Source organism: Lycorma delicatula, chromosome 3, assembly GCF_047948215.1.
Source record: "Lycorma delicatula isolate Av1 chromosome 3, ASM4794821v1, whole genome shotgun sequence".
In the NCBI taxonomy this organism is placed as follows: Eukaryota; Metazoa; Arthropoda; class Insecta; order Hemiptera; family Fulgoridae; genus Lycorma; species Lycorma delicatula.
In genome coordinates, this window is record NC_134457.1 from 170,049,285 (window position 1) to 170,071,340 (window position 22,056).

A 22,056-nucleotide genomic window follows, 5' to 3' on the forward strand; every position below is an offset into this window, starting at 1 on the left:
TCCACTCTTCGATGTTAAGACACTCCCGGTTATCCTACTTGTACTTCGGCAGCTCGCACATGAAACTGTTCTTTTCAATCTAACTAAGCTTACCGCCTTGGCGGTTGACTTATTCGCAATATCAAATGCCGTCCAATTAAAAATTAAAGAACAAATAAACTTCACCTACAATCGTCAATAAAAATAAATAAATCCTTGCCATTTAATTAGAAAAATCTAGCAGCAAGGAAGAAAATGTACAGGTTAACCGATAAGTAGGGGGAGAGGATAAATTATTCCCTCACACATTCGTTCTGTTCGATTAAACAATCCGTTTAAGAGAAACTGATATTCAAGGATTTTATGTATTAAATAGTGGCAAAGTCTTAATTTAGATTACTGCTGAAAGTAATTTGTACGATTGCGGTAAAATTTGAATAATTTTTAATTGTACTAAATATATATTGTGTTTTTAACTGCAAGCAAATTTCGCAGAAATTATTGAAAGATAATCACTAATATTATTAGGGAATGTATTATGTCTAACATAAACCCACGTCAAATCTAAAAAAAACTTAAGCCATTCTGAAAAAATTAAATTATATAAATTTTTATTAAAAGTATTAGACAAAACCCCAAGTTAGACAGTAATTACAGGAAAAAATTGGTTCTATCATACGATGTCAAATTGGCTATCATTTTCGTAGCTTCAATATATATCGATCATATATCCAATATCGCTAAACGAATTACTATCCGCTCTATTCCAAGTTCGTATTGTGAGTTTAACCTAAAGAGAATGTCTGTACTGATAGTTGTATTAGAAATGTTTTCGTTCTTAATATTAAGTCGTTTTATATTTATTTTTGTAAGTCGTATAATTATTTATACTTTTTAGCGCCTGTCAATAAAAACGGTTTGTATAAATTCATTGTTGATCAGCCTTTTGGTATGGTGATAACCCTGGTTGGTAGTTAATTGATACTCGGGTTTATTACCTGAATCTGGCATCTTTTCACCTATCGTTTCGTCTTTCTCATTAAATACGTGTGTATTGTGCCCGAAGTTGTAATATTAAAATTAAATGAAAATAGATCCATTCATTAAAATTATATAATTTCGAGTCATATTGAAGTGATTGCAGTTGATTTTTCAGACTGAAAAATAGTTGAAAACTGTGGGTTATGGTTCCTTCAATGGTAATAAAGCTCCAATATTTGAATCAGAATTCGTCTTTCCCTAGTAAAAAAAATTAAGAAAAAAAAATTGTTGCCATTATCTTACGCATCTAACTAAAATTAATTTATTTGTTAAGATTAACGAATTTGTAGATCCTTAATTACAGTATGTATATCCCAGAAAACCCAAGATTGTTTCGTGTAAAATGTTCGTGAAAATTTAATCCAATAATATGAAAATTTTAATAATACAAATGATTATAATTCCTAATGTATGTTTAATTGAATTTATATTTAAATCATGAAGTCGTATTTAATTAATATAAAAAATAATACATTCTAACACAGAATTTTATATATAATTGAATTAAAATTATTATAAAATTGGAATTAAAAATAAAATAAAATACCATTCTAATTTTAATTAAAAAAAATTGGCTAGTACTGAAAGGGTTAAATTATATAAAATTATTGGTTATTATTTTAGAAGTATTAGTTGGGAGGTCTTTATATAAAGCTCTTCTTTTGAATTTTCATTAAATAAAAAATTAAAATGTTATTGTAAGAATGAAAACAGACATGGCTAGATATATAGGTTTTTATACAGCAGAGGAGGTTTAATATCCCAAGAATATATGTTCATTATAATTGGGATTGATTTTAACATAAAATGTTGGTATAAAATATTCAATAAATACACTATATATACTAAATCATAATTGTTATAAAGTATGAATTTGTTAATAATAATCTAATTTTCATTTTTTTTCTAGAAACATGTTTTTTCTATGGATATCTATCAAATTATTTGTGGATAAATGTTTTATGTTATGTCCTTTGGCTCACTTTCAGGTAAGGATAATTTATAATAGTAATTAAAAAGAATGAAACATAAAAATCAGCCTTTTTTGCTGATTATTATGCTTATAGAAACTTCTATTATTTGGGGCACATAAGTATGAAGAAGTTGCACTGATCCAATAAAAAAACAAAAATAAAAACTTATTGTGTGGGTAAAACTGAATTAAACCATGATAACACCATACAGTAACATGCAAATTAATCCAAACACATTATTTAATAAAATAAAAAATAATTAAAAGTTTTATACCCACGTTACCTGTAAAAAAGATATGTTTTCTAGAGATCTTTCGGTTTATTTCAAACAATCATCAGGAGATAAAAATAATATAATATGTCAAAAATTAAATTTTAATTTTTTGACTTACTAATTTTTCTAATTAAATGGCAACGATTTATTTTTTTTATTGATGATTGTAGGTGAAGTTTATTTGTTCTTTAATTTTTAATTGGACGGCATTTGATATTGCGAATAAGCCAAAAAATTAAAATTTAATTTTTGACATATTATATTATTTTTATCTCCTGATGATTGTTTGAAATAAACCGAAAGATATCTAGAAAACATATCTTTTTTGCAGGTAAGATGGGTATAAAACTTTAAATTATTTTTTATTTTATTAAAAAAATTATCAGCGGAAGCCATGTTTAAAAAATGCATTTAATATAAAGTAACTTTATAAAAAACAAATCATACCTGTAAAATTTGTTAATTTCCAGTAATTAATATGTCTTACTATATTCTTTATCACCTCTGTACATTATTTGGCATCAATTGAACAAGTTTTTTTTTATTACATCATGATAAAATCATACTGATGTTAATGAGGTCAATTTTTGTGTTACAGTTCATTTTTGAGAGTAATTTTTTTACTATTGTCCAAAAGTTTTCAATTGGGTTTAAGTTTAGAGTTGCCTGGACAGGAGAGCTCTTTAATGTTTCCTTCATTGAAACTTTTTCCACTTTTTTTTTGGCAGTATGGCATGGTGCCAGACCTTGTTGGAAGACTCAAATGCCTTGTGGAAATTTGTTTTGAAGATATGTCTGAACCCTTTTCTTCAGAATCTTGATCACTTTTCATCATACCATCTACTGGAAGTAATGAACAAGAGCCTTCAAATGTGAAACAATTCTAAAAATTTTTTTTGGGAATGTTTAACTCATTGTTGGATATGACAGGTGATGTACTTTCAGCTGATGCTTTTCAGCGTTTGGAATCTTTGCCTCGATATAAAAATGTGACTAATTGGAAAACATAACATTTTTCTTCATTTCTTTGGTCCAGTAGGCATGTGCTTTGGCCCACAAGAGTCTTTTTCTGCATATTGCTGGAGTTAAAAGCTGCTTTATAGCTGGTTGATAAGCTTTCTGTCCAGCTGTAAGAAGTCGACGTCTAACAATTATCATGTGTAAATTTGTTCCAATGGCTGCTAATTCTCGATTTAAATTCACATCAGATAATTTTGGATCAGTTTACTTTTTCTCACTAAGAACTGATCTTGTGTTGGGTTTGGAATCTTTGCCTCGATATAAAAATGTGACTAATTGGAAAACATAACATTTTTCTTCATTTCTTTGGTCCAGTAGGCATGTGCTTTGGCCCACAAGAGTCTTTTTCTGGATATTGCTGGAGTTGAAAGCTGCTTTATAGCTGGTTGATAAGCTTTCTGTCCAGCTGTAAGAAGTCGACGTCTAACAATTATCATGTGTAAATTTGTTCCAATGGCTGCTAATTCTCGATTTAAATTCACATCAGATAATTTTGGATCAGTTTACTTTTTCTCACTAAGAACTGATCTTGTGTTGGAATAGTTTTTCTTTTCTAGACACATTTGCATTTCCTTTGAGGTGAAAAGTAACCAGTTTCTTTAAATCATTTTAAAATACCATTCATTGTCACTAGACCAACACCATACTCAGAAGCTATTTGTCATTGTGTCATGCTCAGAAAGAGAAACAATTTTTGAATGCTTTCTTGGACTTATGTTCATTATACCTATATTCAAAACCCACGGAACAAAAAATACAGAAATATGATTTTGTAATAAAAGAGGAAATAAACTTTCACAAAAAACTGTAACATGAAAATTACTAAATAACTAAAGAACAATAACCTCCTCACATTACACAGATAACTTAAAAAATGGGTGTGATCAATCAGTGTAGCCACAACATAGATATAAAAAAATCCCTGTGTTTGGATTAATTTGCACGCTACTGTAGTTTAAAAAAACCTTATATACTTGAAACTGAAAAAAAAGAAAAATCTTTGTAAGTCATCACTTATGTGGTCATGGTAATGACATTATGAGGAAACTACAAATTATCAAATCATTCACCTTTATTTTGTGTAAAAATTTATTAATGCCCTAATTATAATCTCTTAGAAAATATAGAATTATTTTATAATTATTTTTACAGCAATATATTATCAGGAATTCTCTCCAAAAATACCACTCTAAGATTGAAAAATACTAGTATTTATGAGAACACAATTATAAGATATCTTTAACCCAACTTACCTCACCAAATATGTATTGCGGTAACCACTAAAATTTCTAATGAAGTAGCAAACATAAATGAAAGTGAAATGAATTTTCATTTTCCAGACATGAAAAATGACAGTTATAAGCTTTATGCTTTTTTTAACATATATGTTATTGTATCTTCACCTGTCATCTCGACCGTTTTGCTTTCTGTCTTAATAATGGTATTGCAATTTTTATACATTATCCACCAACTATAATATCTTTTGTTGATTTTTTTCACTGGTCATTTATTAATATTGATCTGATGTCATAACTCTGAAAGTTCTTTCTGCTTATTTTACATAAAAGGAGCATACCATAGCATTGTAAGATTGTTAATAATGATATTTCACAATTTATCCAATCATGAAATTTTAATGGATCTGTTTTGTTTGAACAATTATGAGAACATATAATTCATCCATTTTCTTGTATGGATAATTTTGGTTTCTTCTTGATGATTTTTTTTATGTGTTGTCATGAATTTTTTATTCAGGAAATAAGGCTGCATTGAATTGTGTTCTTTAAACCAACCTTTTTTCACATTTATTTTGTGTATAATAAATATTCACCATTTAAATTTAACATCATCAACTAATGGAAATGATTGGTTTCTCAAAAAAATGTTTGTTTTCTTACAATAAAAAAAACTACTCAATAAAAAATAAGACATCATTGGAATCCATTTAATTTTTAAAAATGTTTTCTAAAGTTTGACTTGATTGTTTTTTGGCCCGTTACCAATAGTGAATTTAATTTTAAATTTCTTGATGTGTTATGGATAAGATCCTAAGTTTGCATTGTTATTGTTAAATTTTATTTTATAGTATAAAAAATTCATAACACTTAAATATATGAAATTATGAATGTAATATTTTATTTTCGTATTATTTAAATGTAATAGACTTAAATAGATCTTAATAGACTTAAATGTACTATAAAGCAGCTACTGATAATGGCTATTTATGTTAAAATGATCATGTTCTCAAAGTGAAGAAGATGGGTCAATCTCCCAATCTGTTAAATAAAATCATATTGTTTTTAAAATTAAATAGTCGCATGACGTTTGATGTTTGTAATTTTTTGTATATTCATTCTCCCATATTTCAAGAGTTCAAAACCAATGTTTTGTATGTATTAAGTTAAATTTTACAATGTCCTACATGCCAATTTTAGCACTTTTTTTGGCATTTGGGAGTTTTTCCAATCTCTGAAACTAAGTGACTAAGAGATAAAACAAAAACATTGTATTCTACAAAAAATAACTACATATTATGTTATGTACATCATTTTCCTATCTTGTATATTTAAACCCTAAAATCAGCTCTGAGTCTGAGCATTTTGAATGCAAAAATTCCAGTTCTTGTTCAAGTATATAACTGTGAAAGTTATATACCTTAACATATATATGGCCCTTAACATGTATATATATATATATATATATATATACAGCCTTAACATAGTAGCTCATAGAGGCTACTTATGAATTTTGAAGTCTGATGTCCTCTTCCTTTATTTTTTATAAAAGTTCAAGAGAGCAAGATTTTTCAAAATGTACAATCTTTGATGCCTTATATCTTGAATAGGGAAGGTAATAAACATTCAGAAATTGTTTAGTTTGAAGCCCCATAGAAGTGGAATAAGCAATAAAAATTACAACATTGATATTCAACTGATAAGCAAGACATCCTAGTTTCAATATGCCCAAAAAATTGTTAAACCGGAAAGTATCATTTCTTCTTTTAAGAACCAATCTTTTACTTACAAACAATTAAAATTCCAAGAATTATGTTTTTGTTTAGCCGCTAAGTAAAGTTAATTTGATAAACATTCTTGTAATTTAAAAAACAAAAATTTAGGCGTAAGTTAACTGATAAGAAAGTATTTGAAATATGGTACATGGTGATGAAAATGTAAACTCCAAATAATTTTGGCATATATTTAATGGTACAAACTGAATTTATGTATAAAAAGTGAATGTAAGAGACTCATTGATATGATGAGTACAATTTATTATAACATCAGCTGTGAAATGTCATTGCACAAACTTTCAGGGATGTAATAATAATGTCCAGTTGCTGCCGTCAACACTAGAGTGAGTTGAAGTAGTGCACAATCAGTGAAAAAAAAAATTTATTTTAGTGATAAATCATTGGAAACAGGTTTTTTTTAAATAAAAAAAAAATTGGTTTTGAACTCTTTAAATATGATGGAGGAAACCAAAAATTACAAAAATGTTAATAGTCACGTATCCACTATTGGTGACTTGACATGGGTTGACCTGGACCAAAATCATTTGGAACCAGGGTGGTCTTTTTATAGCGAGAGTTTATTGCATAAGTAACAAAATAAATGTTTTAATAAAATTATATTGCTCATAATAATAAATTTAATGTACACGTGAATAAAATAATGCATGCTTCTAAAATTTCCCAGGATGAACTGAATTTTATATTTTGTCATGAGTTATTTCTTATGGGGTAATAATTATAAACATCACGATTTAAAATCCCTTCTTAGTAATTATTAATAGTCTCATCTACATTCATTATTGTTTAATTTTGGTGTTCAGTTGGGGGGATTGGTCTCTTAAGCACAGTTTTACTCATTGGTATTACTTCATAACTCCACTGATCTTTGTAGCATTGTGATAGCATCTCTGTCTGGGATTAAATTCCAATCAGGCTTGGCAATTTTCACACGCTACAAAAATTCTTATAAACGATTGTAAATGGGCGATTAGCTTGTAGTTGCTTAGAGAAGGAGATTATTGTCTTAATTCTGTGATTTTTAATTTTATGTAAATTCACTATTTGTAGTAGTATCAACAGTATAGTGACGTACATTATTAAAATTATTTAAAATGAGATATTGGTTTTACAGTAAGATGGTTCCGGCTACTTCAAATGGCATTGTGAGTAGAGAAGATGAAAAGAAACAGTTTAGAAGGTATTTGCTTTATGGATGGGGACTGGCATTTATTATTTGTGTCCCTTGTCGCATCGTGAGATTTTACATATTGTTTACATCAAATGGTGATTTAGAAATTGGTAAAACTATTTAACTTATTTTTTCTAACTGTGATTCTGTCTGATTAATACTTAATTTAATAAACATTTTATGAAATTTGATATTAAGTCCCGTAGTACAACATTTTATAACTACAAATATTTTTTGTATCGCACTGCCTTTTGCTGCATATAATGAGTAAAAACCTAATGCCATATTGATTCTATTTGGATCCATTTATATATGAGTATATGCAGTTAATAAGTAATAACATATTAGTTAATGAAACAATATTTAACACATCACATTTATTTTTGTCATCACTAACAAAAATAAAAAATAATCTTGGTATCCTATTTATGGATAAATCATTCTGATATGGGCAGCCGATTCTCAATAAATTTTCTACAGTTTAATCATGTTCAAACACTAATTTCGTATTAGCTATAAAAATGTTAATCTTTTAATATTATTTCCTTTTGTAATTTTTATACTAGTGCTATTTGGAAAGTTCTCAGCGTGCCACAAGTATGACCAAATGATTATGATATTTATCAAGTATGATCATTTAGATGGCATTGTATGATCATATAAATGGCTTGCTGCGAAGTTGCTGATGTGTTCATTTAGTTGTAAATTTTTGGTGATGAAATTTGAACTGTTTTAAAGTACTTTGTTTTAAAAGGTTTATCCACAACAAACATATAAAAAGAGTTAGATGCCATTTTAAGAGATTCTTTCCTTTCGCAATTGATGGTTAAAAAGTGGGCTGCTGAATTTGAACATGTTCAAATATCCATTCAAGATGATGAACACTCAAAAATCAAGTATCCAAAAATCTACGACTGACAAAATCATCACAACAATGTACAGTGCCATATTAAATGATCTCCTAGTACGTGAGCTTGCTTACAAAGCAAACATTTTGATAGACTTTGTACCCTGCACTTTACACTATGTTTTGAGTATGCAAAACTTTCTGCTTGATGTTGCAGCAGCATTTGTTTACAGTTGACCAAAAACACACTTGACTGAACATTTCTCCAGGGGGAACATGTTTCTGACATTACATGCCAGAAACCAAATATAGTGGATGGAAGCAGGTGAAAGTACAAAAGAAGTGAAAATGGTTTCATTTGTGGGAATATTTATGGCTGTGGTCTTGTAAGATTCTTGTGGTGTGGTGCTCATAATTACCTGGAAAATGGCTAGACCATCACTAGGAAGTACTACATTTCACTACTGGATCGTTTGAAGGATACTATTCAGGGTAAATGTCCATGTATGTTCAAAAAGAAAGAGCTCTTTCACGAGAATGCATCTTTGCACACCACTTATTTTGCAGAATTAGATAAAGTTCATTGTTTTGAGAACATTAAAAGTTGGAAATCTTTGATCTAAATGTGGTTTAATTGATAGGCTTTGAAAAAAAATCAGAAAATCTTGTTTTCTTTATCAGGCTGAGAACTATCCAAATGACTATTTGCGTAATTTCTGTTACTTTTAAAGCATCATTAATCATTTTTAATATTTGAAATTAGCTAACATTGTACTATTGTAGTATATTAAGCTTACAGTAAAAAAAAATTAAATCTTCAGCTAAATTGGTGTAACTGACATCACTGTCCTGTTGGTAGATTGTTCTTTTTAAACATTCCATTTTCACTCCATTTCCTTATTTGTGTTGAGTTTAGATTAAGTAGCTACTGAATCTGAACTGAGGATAGGACTTATGGAGCTATTGTGACCTCATTATCTTAGATTATATAGATCAACTGTACAAATTGCTGAACCTAGCGGTCAGTGTGCTAAATAAAGCTGGCCATTCTAATATAATATGATATATAATAAAGTGTTAGATTACAACTTAGGAAGATGTTTGTCTCTTGTGGAATTCTAAAAGAATTAATAATATATTTAACATAGGGTTGGTAGTTTTTAATAATGTTTTATGCGATATTCCTTTGTATAATATGTAATTTTAAACACTGTCATGTGGGAGTGGATGATTTTTTTGGAAATCTTTCATTACAATTATTACATTGTTAGTTAATTAAATAGCTGGTTGTTTTTAATGAGATAGTCAGTTAGAATTTATGTAGTATATATTTGTAATAGTAATTATTTAATTGTTGCTGGCATTACTATAGACCTTAAATTAATTATAAGGATGTTATAATCATCATAATAATTTAATCTTCAAAAATGTTTTTTGCAAAGTAAACTTGCTGTATATGCTAGAATTAAAAATATTCCTTGTTTTTTATTTATTTGATGTAAATTTTTTTATTTTGTCTTTTTTTTTAGTAGTATCTCGTTTGATGGTATTATGCTTTGGTTCTGTAATAGTTCTGGTTAGTTTTAATACCGTAAAGTTTATTTCACTAATCTGGCAAATTTATAAAATGAGCAAACAGAGAAAAACATTAATATCAGATGTAAACAGACATGGAAGACAAGCTGAAAGAAATATGTAAGTGTTTATATAATAGATTTAACAGTTTATCATTTGTGTAAGGTAATTGTTAAGTTTAGTGGATTGAGCCCTAATAATAATTTGATATTTATGATATTATGCCTTGTACAAATTAATTTGCTGTAATTTCTTTTACAAATCTGACTCCTTGGCAGGAAGATTGGGATTGAAGCTCTTCTATGAACATTTCAATAGATTCTTAGGCTGGAGGATTCTGTCAACATTTATAAAGCCTATATACAAATTTCATTGTTAATCATACATAAAAAATTAAGCTGTTAGATTGTGAAAGCAGGTTACCATTTTTGTGGAAAACTGGGCAATATTTGATTATCAAGAATGAAAGGAATGATTTGAGTAGATAGTTAATAAATCAAAGACTAATCAAGAAGCCTGAATGAATTTAGGCAACAGCTGAATTGTTGCCATTCATCATGAGGAATAGGTTTCACAAGACACAGTGTGAGCTAGACAGGACCGTGAAAAGGGTAGACAAAATATAAAACAAGTGAGAAAACATTCCACTGTATGTTTGCTCTTGTCAGCTAGAAAAGCACCGGACATGATAATTCAAAATGCAACAAAATAATCTAATGCATTAATTCAGTACTGAATTAAGCCTCTACTGAACCTTAGATAAAACTTAAATTTGGGAGCCCATTTATATAAGTTGCAGACAGCTTCAAACAAAAATTGAAGAGTAGTTGGGAAATTCCTTTTTTAGCACTAGAAAAAACAAAAAGACTGCCCTCTCATATTTTTATTTGATTTTAAAATGAAAAACCTTTTTATCGTTTTTGCATTTTTTTTTAATTTTGAAGATATTACTTATTTTTTATCTTTTTAAAAATACACACATGTTATCCGTAAGCCTTTTTCGGCTCCCATATCTCATTGGTACTATGTACCTATGGTATATGACCAGGGTGGATGTGGCCCCCACAACTCCCATGGTTCCTCTTGGATCCATCAGTGGCACTAATCCGATTTTATTACTTCGAAAATTTTGTGATGACATTTTATTGTTTTGTTTTAAAATAATAACATAAATTCTATATTATTAAAGATAAAGTAAAACATTTTTTATTTTTTTTAAAATTATTTATTTTTATTTTTTCTTGTATTGAAGTCAAGTCCCCTAAAAATTATGAGCCCTAAACATTTGTCTGTTGGTTAATCCAGCCCTGGATTTACTGAATAATAAGGCGTGAAGTGGCATAATGGTATTCAGTTCGTTGTCTATATCGTTCACTTACCGAAGATGTAAAGAGATTAAAAACCGGAGAATTGTATCGTAACAGTTTAGTGCCAAACAGCCAAATGATCTGAACTTTAACATGAGACAGATGTCAGTTTTACAGTTAGAAATAATATTATATAAGTCGTAGACAATACGGACAATGATAAACTGGTCTGTTTTGTATGGCATATAATTTACAAGCAAAACTTAATGTTTGTGAAATAATTTTTTATTCTTTGCAATAATAATAATAATAAATAATTTTTTGTATAAATAAATACTATAAATTCTTAAGTATAATTTGGGACAGCCAAATATGTCTAATAAAATATCAGGTGTGCGAGAGCATTTAGGTTGTCACTCATGATGTTTCATGGACATTCTAATTTATCCTCCCATATAAAATGTGGTAATAATTCTAATCATACTTTCCTTTATAAATAGTTTTATTAACTGAAAAATTATTTTTTTTTATTATTTCAGGATGTTTTTATACTTCAAGTTTTTTTTCATCATGGGCATATTTCGGATACCAGAATTGTTATTAACAATTTACAATTGTACAGAGTTGCATATAATAATTGTCAGTATAATACATTTTATGGAAGGTCTTATGATATTCTTAATATTTATTTGTAAGCGTCGTATACTTCATACAGTTAATTATAAATTGTGTCCATCGTTAATAATTTTCAAGGCAGAAGTACATGATCAAGCACCACAAATGAATACCTTGTTGCAACAAAGAATGATCATATTAGCTACTACTACAGGTTCTTCAACAATTTTGTAATAATGAATGAAATCAATTTTAAAATAATAATACTGTAAATTTGATTTTTTTTAGTGTTACTAATTTTAAAATTAGTAACACATACAACCAAAAGCTTATAAAAATTACTTTCATGCACATAACAATCCCATTTCACAAGAAATGGGATTTATGTATACAAATACCTTTTCACAAGAAAAGGTTTTACGTATACAAATACGTAAAACCTTATATACAAACTTTCTGATAGAGCTGTAACAACTATTAATTACATTTCATCATGCATATGTGTAATTTCATGTTTGATATTTGGCAGCGTAAATTACGGTTTGGTAAAGTTATAGTAATTGTAATATTTTTTATGCTTGTAATACATGTTTATATTAAAAAACTAAGTAACTCAGTTAGTTAATTTAATAAATGAACTAATTAATTTTAATAAATGTTAGTAATTGTTTTATTTAATCAATTTAAAAAGTTCTGTTTTCAGAATAATTTTTCCCTGTAATTAGACACCTCTTCCATCATTCTAACTTTTTTTTGGTGCAGAAATTAATAATTAATTTTGTTGAAATCAAAACCAGTGTTGTGTATGTGTTTATATTTGTTGTTACTGTGAGAGTTAATAAAACCACACATCACACCTTGAGAGTGCAAGAAAAATATGGTATAGCTAGGTCTCGATTGTTAGGCAGATGGGGCAGATTCTCCAAGCTTAATTTACAGTTGTTTTTTAGTGTTTAATTGTGCAGTCTGCAAATGAACTTAATCCTGATAAACTATTTCTTTCTTTATACATTTTTTTATCTTTTGCTTCACTTACTTAAATTAATTTGCTTTTAATCAAATCTGTATGCAAAATACTGATTATTGACAGTACATTGCATTCAAAAAAAGTTACAGAAAATTAGACATATTGTAAAGATTATTAGTATCATTTTACTGGGTAATGGCTGAGTTTTGAAATGTTCTGGAAAATTGAGGTATTTCCATCAGGATGTGCACTTCACACTCTGATATTTAGATTCTTGCTCATTATGATGTATTCAGATTGTATTACTAATTTTGTTTTACTAATTTTTTGAACTCATTTCAGAAAATAGTTAGGGAAGATATTAGCGGGCTACTGACATGGATGTTTGTGTGCGAGTTTGGAATGGCACGTATCCGGCATACGTACAAGAACTTGTGTTAATGTGATTTATACACTGGAACACTATTATTTCTCATACTTGGAACACTGTTATTTCTGAAAGATTGGGAGCGTAGACTTTGCGTGTGTGTGTGTCAGTTCATCAGAAGGAATTCCACGCTTTTAGTATGGCATGTGCTTTGTTGTATTTCATATCTTTCTTTTTTATGTTTTATTATTTTTTTTTTTATTTGAATGTGTATTTAATATTTTATGTTTTATAGAATGACTTAATATTTATAAATTTCAATGTATAATTCTTACATTAATTATTTTATAATATATTTAATATATATAGTTTCCTTTATGAATAGGTGATTCTGGATTAAAGTATTTGTCATAAATTCATTCTTTTGGCTTTATGGAACTTTACAGATGCCATTTACCGAGTCAGCAGAAAAGATTACATGGACTGTAATTTAAAAATGACAATGTATGAAGAATTAATTGAGCTATGTTAAAAAAGTGTATGATGAAACAGTTAAAAAAATTTTGTTGTGAAAAAATTCAGGTGATGCACAGGAATTTTTGAAACAGAATTAAGAAGGTAGAACAATCAATATGTGAAATATTTTATTATATATCAATATGTTCAGATATTTCAACACATATTTCATTTATCTGAAATATTAGGTTTTTTTTTTTTAAATTGTCAACCAAATTAATGAATCATCAAAAAACTGCACTGTTAATCCTCAGGTGTTTTAAAAATCTTCAGGACTATTTTCCTGCAATTCTTTTAGTAGGTTAATATGCACATATCTTCCTCATTTGTTTAACCTTTCTTTTGATTTTCACCAACTGGTGAAAAAATTTCATAACAAATTCTTTTTACGCTTAATAAACTCATGGTATCAGTTAACTTTATTTCTTGCACGCTAAAGGAACCTGCTGCATGAAGCCAAAGACAGAGCTAATAAAAATACCACATGCTAAACATTTAGTATTTGAAACTGGATGGAATTCTTAGCATTCTTACTTGGAACATGTAGAATGTGAAGTTTTTCTACAAATGAATGTGTAAGTAGTAAGTATGTCTATTTTGAACTACGTTTGTTAGTAATAAAGTACTTACATCACATTTCAAATCCACAAGTTACTGTGACATTACAAGAACGTGTTCCAAATATCTCTGATAGTGGTCAGGTGTTGTTTGAATCCTGTACACATATGAAGTCTGGCGTCTTTATGATTGTTGATAAACTGTCTTGGTATCTGCCTTGCACTTATTTTATGATAGTTCAATTTGCTATTAATAAGTGAATTGTGCTGATGCTTACATTACAGTTTTTCCTATTGTAATTCACCTATCTCATTAAATATGTCATCTATCCACGATTTTAAAGCTGGAGTAAAACTATAATTGAATATCATTCCTCACTTTCATTATCAGTAATACTTATTCAATCAATTTTGAACAATGTGACCTTTGGTAAAAATTTTTGGATTTTTCAAGACTAAAGAAGCTATCTCACCATTACAGCCTCACTCTACTACAATGTGTTCTCCTATTAGATTGGTTAATAATCCCGTTGGTTAATATTCTCTATTGTTCTTTGTTTATTTTTAACAAAGAAGATTATAATTTAAGTGATTTTATTTTATTTTTTACAAATAAAAGAAATTCATCTTTAATAAATGTGTATATATATTCTTCCATGTATTTCCTTCTTTCCTTTATTCTCCTCTAAAATTTGATAGCTGGAGTCACTAATGAGCTCTGGTTATTAATATTCTAAAGAAATTGTCATTGAATCTTTTTTTTCCTTGTGGAGGAAAAATCTCTACAAGGCACCACCTGTCTTCACAGGGTGGTAGTGTTAGGCTCACACAGAAGACAAAAGCTGCTATAAGTATAACAGTCTCTGGTGGGAATAGCAAAACCATCCTTGCAGAAATTGAGGATAAAGAACTCAATGGAGTCCCACAGGACAACATAATCAGATCAAATTTTAGATGTCAAGGTTTTTGGAGATCTTCAAAATTTCATGACCTTCCCCTCTCTTACAAAACCACAATTTTAGCATTGAAAAATTCTGAAAAAATGTATATATCTATGTTTGTTTATTTGAGTTTTGTTTGATATCTGTAGAATGAAAGAACTGATTTGTATGAAATTAGACACAATGATTTTTATACATAATATATTGTCCTGTATGACTTTGGTGCCATTAAATTTTTCACAATTGGTTAAGTAAGCGGGCAGGGAGATAGAGAGCAAAAAAAAACCTTCTTTTTTTGTCATTTCTGGAATAAAATCACATCCTTTTATTAATTCCATTAATTACTGTGTCACTTTCTGTTATGTATTTTAACAATAACATTGAGGAATGGGGGATAATAAGTATAACTTTCTTTCATTTTTTTTTTTATCACTATTATTTTGCATTGAATCATAAGACTGAATTATAAATGATTTTTATGGAATTTTGCATGATGACTTCTGATATTAGTGGTTGATATAATTAATTTTTTTACAAACAATTAAAGGGGTGCAGATACACAGTCGTCTTATGTTTCAAAATTCTACCCAAATCGTAGGTTAATTTCTTTACATATGAGTATTATTGTAAGGTGGCTTATACAATTTTATCAGCAGAGTGTAGTCCAGTATGTATATACATACAAATATTGTCAATATTTGTAGCAAATAAACAGTGCTATTTATACTGGTATATACTGGCTGATGAAGTTATTAAGTTATATCTTGACAACTATGTCAGATGGATCAGTAGAAGGAGAAAAGAATCAAGGAAGAAGAAAGATCAAGTTAAAAGATGTGGTGAAGATTGGAAAGTACAAGGGGATGAAGGAGAATGCTTTGGACAGAAATGAATAGAGACAGCAGTAACATAAGGGATCTGCCCCCCTGGTAAACACAAGATGATGATGAAGTTATTAAAGCTGAAGTCTATTTTTTATTAGATTATTTTCTTGAATGATGAATTTTTAAATTAATTTTGATTTTACTTCAAACATATTAAGTAGATACTTTTTACTACATAAACTGTTTTTAAATTAACCTCCAGTTGGGCATTACAAACAAATTGGTTTCCACAGCAACATGTGCAGTAGACATCAATTGAGCTTAAATAACATCACAGACAGAGTCAGTCGCCATTTTGTTCTGTACTGTTTGAGTAATACTTTTGAAATATGGTGATACTGGCTTCCACCAGTTGTAAGCTACATGGCATCATTACTTTATTTATTTTTTTTTTTAAGCAAAAGGAATATATCTGTATCTGTAAGATACCCCATTGGCTGTCCGTAGTTTATATTAATAATGTAATGTGTAATGGTTCTCTTTGTGAATGATGCAGAAAATTCAGAGAAGAATGAAGTAATGTGCACGAAGAGGAAGAAGACTGTGACATCCCATTGTGATTGATGAGTTTTTTGAACAAATTAAACATGCAGTTCCTGATAAATACCCCTTCATATTTACTCTACTGAGTGAAAATTTTCCTCAAATTTCAAGATTTACTATTTACAGGATTGTTAATGACAGATTAGGTTTTTGTGAGTACTGTGCACAATGAATACCGAAGACTTATGTTCACAAAGAGAAAAAAAATTGGAGCAGCACTGACTATTCTTCAGCAATACCAGAATAAAGGAAATGAATTTCTTACAATATTGTTACTGGGAACAAAAATGGATTTGGTTTATCGATATCAAGAAAAAAGAACACTCCAAACAGTGGATGCATACACACTTAGCAAGCAACCCAAAAAAATTCAAACAAATTAATTTGAATAAAAATATGTTAGCTACTATATTTTCAGAGCAGAAGGGGCATTTTATTGGCAACATCTATGAAATTGAATATGATGATAATCGCTATTGTGTGTTGTAAAACATTGACAAAGCTTAGGAGAACCATAAAGAATTAATGGTAATCATAGTGAAGGGAATATACTTTTTTTCACTGCATCACTTTGGCACTACACTATTATATATTACACGTTGGCTCTACACTAATATATATATGTATATAATAATAATTCTAAGTATTAATATAGATAACTTTTTGTTCTGGCCTTAACTCTTTTAATTTTTATTATTAAAAAAAGAAATGTATTTTTCTCATCACTTAAAGGGCTATTAAAATTAAAGTAGTTTTGGCATCTACATTATATTCTAGATCCATAATGAGAAGCAGTATGTATTTTCATAAAAGTTATACTTTATTTTTTTCAATCCTTTTACACAATTTTCTTTTAAATTAATTTTTCTTTGTTCAGGATTGTTTCTTTATAAATAAATTTTCCCTTACAGAATAAGGAAGCACTAAAATCATAAAAGTTATTTTTTGAAATTGTGAATTTTAATGTTTAAATCTTATTTTGGTAATCATCATAATCAATAAAAAATCCTTCATGGAACTTGGACCTCAAATTTTAAACACTCAGAAAAATTTCAGTACAAAGTAAAGGAAGTATTTAATTGTGAAAAAGTTCAGTTTTCAAATTTCAATGTAAATGTCCCTCCAGGGGTGTCCCCATTAGAGGCGAAGCACAAAGGACTGACTGCTGGGTGATGGAGGGCGGGAACAGCATAGCCGGGCCCGGCATTTTACTCGTCTGGCAACTACAGGCAAAGGCACCTCCCGGAACTGTGTTCATGCTTAATTGGGGGTCTGGTTCCGAGAGGTAGGGAAAAAAACTAGATTCTCATAAAGCGGATGTATTTACTCAAGATTTTCCTGTGTATTCTCTTCATATATTCATGTAGAATGGTAATTGTTAAATAACTTTTCAACCAGTAAATGCTACTTTACCTTGAAATAATTTACTTTTGGTTATGATACTATTATAACCCCCTCCACATCCCATATTAAACCCAACATTTTTAATGGAAAGAATACGATTGTGATTTATCATTTTAAAGGGCATTGAAAAATGAAGATTTTGGTTTAAGAAAACTTTGGGACAACCCTAATCAAAATGGTCATAGCTAGTTTGAAAAGTGCCCGAGTACACCCCCAGTATTGATCTTGTACAAAAAAACACTTGTAGATTGTTTTTTTTAGGTAGAAGCATTTGCTTATTTTTAAAAAAAGTTCACTGTTGAATAGTTATTTAAGAGGTACTATGTATCACATTTATTTAAATTAGCTGTAAAAAACTTTTTTTTTTTATTATTGTAACCCAAAAATTTCATCATATGTTCTTTAAAATGATTCACATTTTTATTCTTTCCATTTAACATTTTTGAATGGTCAACTGTTTCGAGGTAGAAAGCATCTTTCTGTGTTTAATGATTAAAATGTTATTTAAAGCAGCCATGCTGTATAAATGCAAAGCATCATAAAAACATTGATTGAATTGATTCATTGCTTTCTTCATCTTTACTGTCTCTCTGATTTAGTGTCTGCGATGATTGATAAGTTTATCTTCAAGACAAAACACCTGTCCTTGGTTCAAGAAAATATGTAATTTTCTTAACATACATTTTAATGCAGTTTCAGATATTGCAAAATTCTACTTCATCAGAAAGTATAGATAATTTTCATTATTCTATCATCTGAAAATGCAGCTGAGAAAATCATATAAATTGTCTATCTTTAAGTTATTTAATAAATATACAGCTAACATCTACTTTATTAATATTACAGAAATTACAACCAAATCATCAATTTGGTTTTTGTAAATCACGTATTACAAAACCAGAACAAAAATAATTATTTACAAATATTGTATTTCAGGAGCCGTTTAGTATTAAACCAACAATTAATTCTTTAAGAACATGTGAAAAATTAGGAAGAAATTTAAGTTGGTTGGATACAAAACTACATAAATTTAATGAAACTCATTTTGCCTATACTGGTAATGCAACTATTAATACAGAAGTAGATAACAATTTGTGGGTATGTTTTACTATTAGAAAGTAAAAATTTTACTTCTTTTTACTATGTGCAATGTTTGCGCAATATTTTTTAATTGTGTAATATATAAATTATAGAATTATATTTTAACTATACTTAAATAAATTAGATAATATAATTGAGTGATATTTTTAATTTAGGTAATATTAATAATTTTACCCTGTAAATAATGTTAGTACCGCCTTTTGATTTAAAAAGTAATAGATATTATCTTATAAAGAGGTAATATCTGGAAAATTTGCCATTTAGCTAACTCAAAATTGGTGTTACCATGAAGAAAATCTTGCAGTTTTAATTTGTGAAAAAAAAAATTCAGTATCTTGGAATCACAATGACAGAAGATTGTTTTTGTTTTAATATCATACAAAAGGTTACTGGAGCAATATGAGGTTCACCCAGCAAGGACACAAAGAATAGCATCTTTAGTTACAGCCGTCTGTCATAGAACGGTAATTTACCATAACGGTAATTTGGTTCCACGAGCAGAAGATTTACTAATTTTTTATCTGTTTAATTGCAAGTTATTTAAACAAATTATAATTTTACATTTTAAAAATGTAAAATTAACATGGAAAAGAGTTACACAGTTTGGTTATGGTAACTCTAATGCTGCTGCTATTGAGTGTAAAATGAAGTTATCCAGAGCACAGGATTCCAATTCCATGTGTAATGGAACATTCTGTGTATTATTTGGAACAGAGATTAACTTCTTAGTATTCATACTCTACAATAATTCTACCCAGAAAATGGTCTGTTTTCATAGACGTAATTGATCCTATTTGTAGTAGGCTGGGTGACGCTACATGTCTGTTTCAGCGATTCTTAGTTTTACATATTTAATTCTTAGTTTTATGACATGGAGGACACTTTGTAATAACAAAGTTCATTGTTTTTCATTGCTATTAGTTGATACTAAATCTTCAACCAGAAAAAGATTATAAGCAATGAACAATCTAATGTGATTGTATTATTGATTTCCAAGCAAAAATAGTTTGGAAATCCAAAGAGAGTTTGGAAATCAGTTGAATAGAAATCAGCAGTTATACAGTTCATTGTTATTATTTAATGATGAATCATAGTTTATTCCAGATGGCTTCAGTCATGAAGATGAACACATGTGGGTAGAAGTTAATAATTAAAATTTTTTAATTATTAATTGTAAATTAAAATTTTTTTTGTAATTCTATTATCAATTTGAAATCATTGTATTTCATAATCAACTGATGGGATTGTTAGAAAATTTATAAGTTTAATGTAAAACCTCTTTTAGAGAAGGAATTCATAAAAAAATTTAACTGCACATTTTTGTTATTCATATGGAAGCTAATCATTTTTTGCAAAAAAAAATGATTAGGAAAGCTTTGATCTGGTATTGATTAAAAACTCACAGATTTTTTGCAGAAGTTATAGTTAACTTTGAAAAATGAAATTATAATGATCTGTTTGAATTCAAAATTCTTAGCTGTAACATATGAATGAAAGAGATATAGACATATTTTCCCTACATTAATTTTTTTTTTTTTTTAAATCAAATATGTTTTACTGAACTATTAACAGGAGTAATAATGTTCTAAAAAGTATGACTGAATTTTTTATTTTTTATGTTTATAATAAAATTAACTAACCTTTACACCAATTTCTGAAACATAATACCAAGGTATTATTTTTGAACCATGTTTAATTTTCAAGAATTTATTTTAAAAAATCTTGAAAATAAATGTATGGACAGGGTAGAAACTTTAAACAAAGTAGAAATTCTATACATTTAGAAGCTAGGAATGGATGGCTATCAAGCCATCACTTGGAAAACGTGTTTTTATTTAAATATATTGAATTACATGTGCAAAGTTTTTCTTTTTACTACTTAAATTGTAATTTTTTTTTTAACTTTAGATCCATGCGATTAAAATATAAACCTAAAGGATCAAACAGTATTTTCTCTGTAACTGAAAGCTTGTGATGCAATCAAGAGATTTGTGAAGGAATCATAACAGAAATTCTTGCAACTGCTGGATTTAAATATAAATGTTCTATCTCAAAAGTGAGTTACTTTTATTTAATAAATATATATGAATATAATTTCAGATAACAAAATAACCACCAAACACAGTAACAAAACCTAAAACACTAACACCAAAATTTGACTTTGGGGAGATCCCGCATCATCAGTTGGTACAATATTGTACAATTACATAAAATAAATAAATAAATAAAAATTTAGGAAATATAAACCTTAACAACCACAAAACTTGAACATCACAACTCACTGCAAATTGAATGATAATAAATTTAAAATGCCATGTAACTATGTTTACAAACCCTGTTGCCAACTGCTACAACCAACTATTTATTTAATTAAATCATTATCTTCAAAAATTATCTGTTGATTAGCCATTTCATACTTTTATTTAAATTTATGAATATAATATTTTTCAAATATACGCATAAATAATTTTGTTTGACAACTGAAATAATTTTGAAATCCAAAAAAATTTGATGTCTGGAACAATTTTGCATATCATATGTTCCTAAACAGTTGTACAGTATGAGAGTTTTTACATCACATTAATTTTGCTTTATATTTTTTTAATAAGCCAACAGATATTATTTCAGTTACTTTCTTTTATTTTCTGTTTATTAACCACATTCATGATATTTAAGTCTATGTAAAAAAGCAACCATAAACTCTTTTTCCATATAAAGAAATAAATGTGAATTGTTTGTCTACCAATATTCCTTTTTCCTGTTGACCTGTTTTTTAACATCTCCTTTGAGACTCTTCCCTCCATTATATTTTCCACGCATGGAAGATGTTTTTGTTTGATATTTACCTTATCTGTGATAAATTATTAAGTTTGGATGTCTATGTAGTCACTGAATTTTTTTTCATCTTTCTGTAAACTGCCAGTTGATTCCATATTGATTCATAG

At 28.3% G+C, this 22,056-nt stretch overlaps 1 protein-coding gene, 1 long non-coding RNA gene and 1 other non-coding gene across 10 annotated transcripts in view; 2 read left to right on the plus strand and 1 right to left on the minus strand.

Annotated features, from left to right (window-relative positions):
* The window catches only part of LOC142322194 (G-protein coupled receptor Mth2-like), a 60,611-nt gene extending 46,834 nt beyond the window's left edge, over positions 1-13,777 (plus strand). For 2 of the 8 annotated variants that reach the window (XM_075360992.1, XM_075360991.1), the window contains 2 exons: positions 9,864-10,029; positions 11,756-12,487. In XM_075360992.1, the coding sequence (XP_075217107.1) occupies positions 9,864-10,029; positions 11,756-12,065 (476 nt within the window). In that variant the 3' untranslated portion in view covers positions 12,066-12,487. Of the gene's footprint in view, positions 1-717; positions 896-1,608; positions 1,830-1,930; positions 2,010-7,430; positions 7,598-9,863; positions 10,030-11,755; positions 12,488-13,140 lie in introns of those variants that run through there. The other 6 variants (XM_075360990.1, XM_075360986.1, XM_075360984.1 and 3 more) reach the window with 6 other exon arrangements.
* LOC142322499 (U7 small nuclear RNA) lies at positions 12,242-12,308 on the minus strand. Its single transcript, XR_012755895.1, has one exon. It is a non-coding gene; the product is annotated as a U7 small nuclear RNA (small nuclear RNA).
* Positions 13,778-14,015: 238 nt separating the features above from the next.
* Positions 14,016-22,056, plus strand: part of LOC142322196 (uncharacterized) — a 36,428-nt gene continuing 28,387 nt past the window's right edge. The window contains exons 1-3 of the long non-coding RNA XR_012755798.1: positions 14,016-14,256; positions 18,947-19,108; positions 21,020-21,167. This is a non-coding gene — a long non-coding RNA (uncharacterized LOC142322196). The remainder of the gene's footprint in view (positions 14,257-18,946; positions 19,109-21,019; positions 21,168-22,056) is intronic.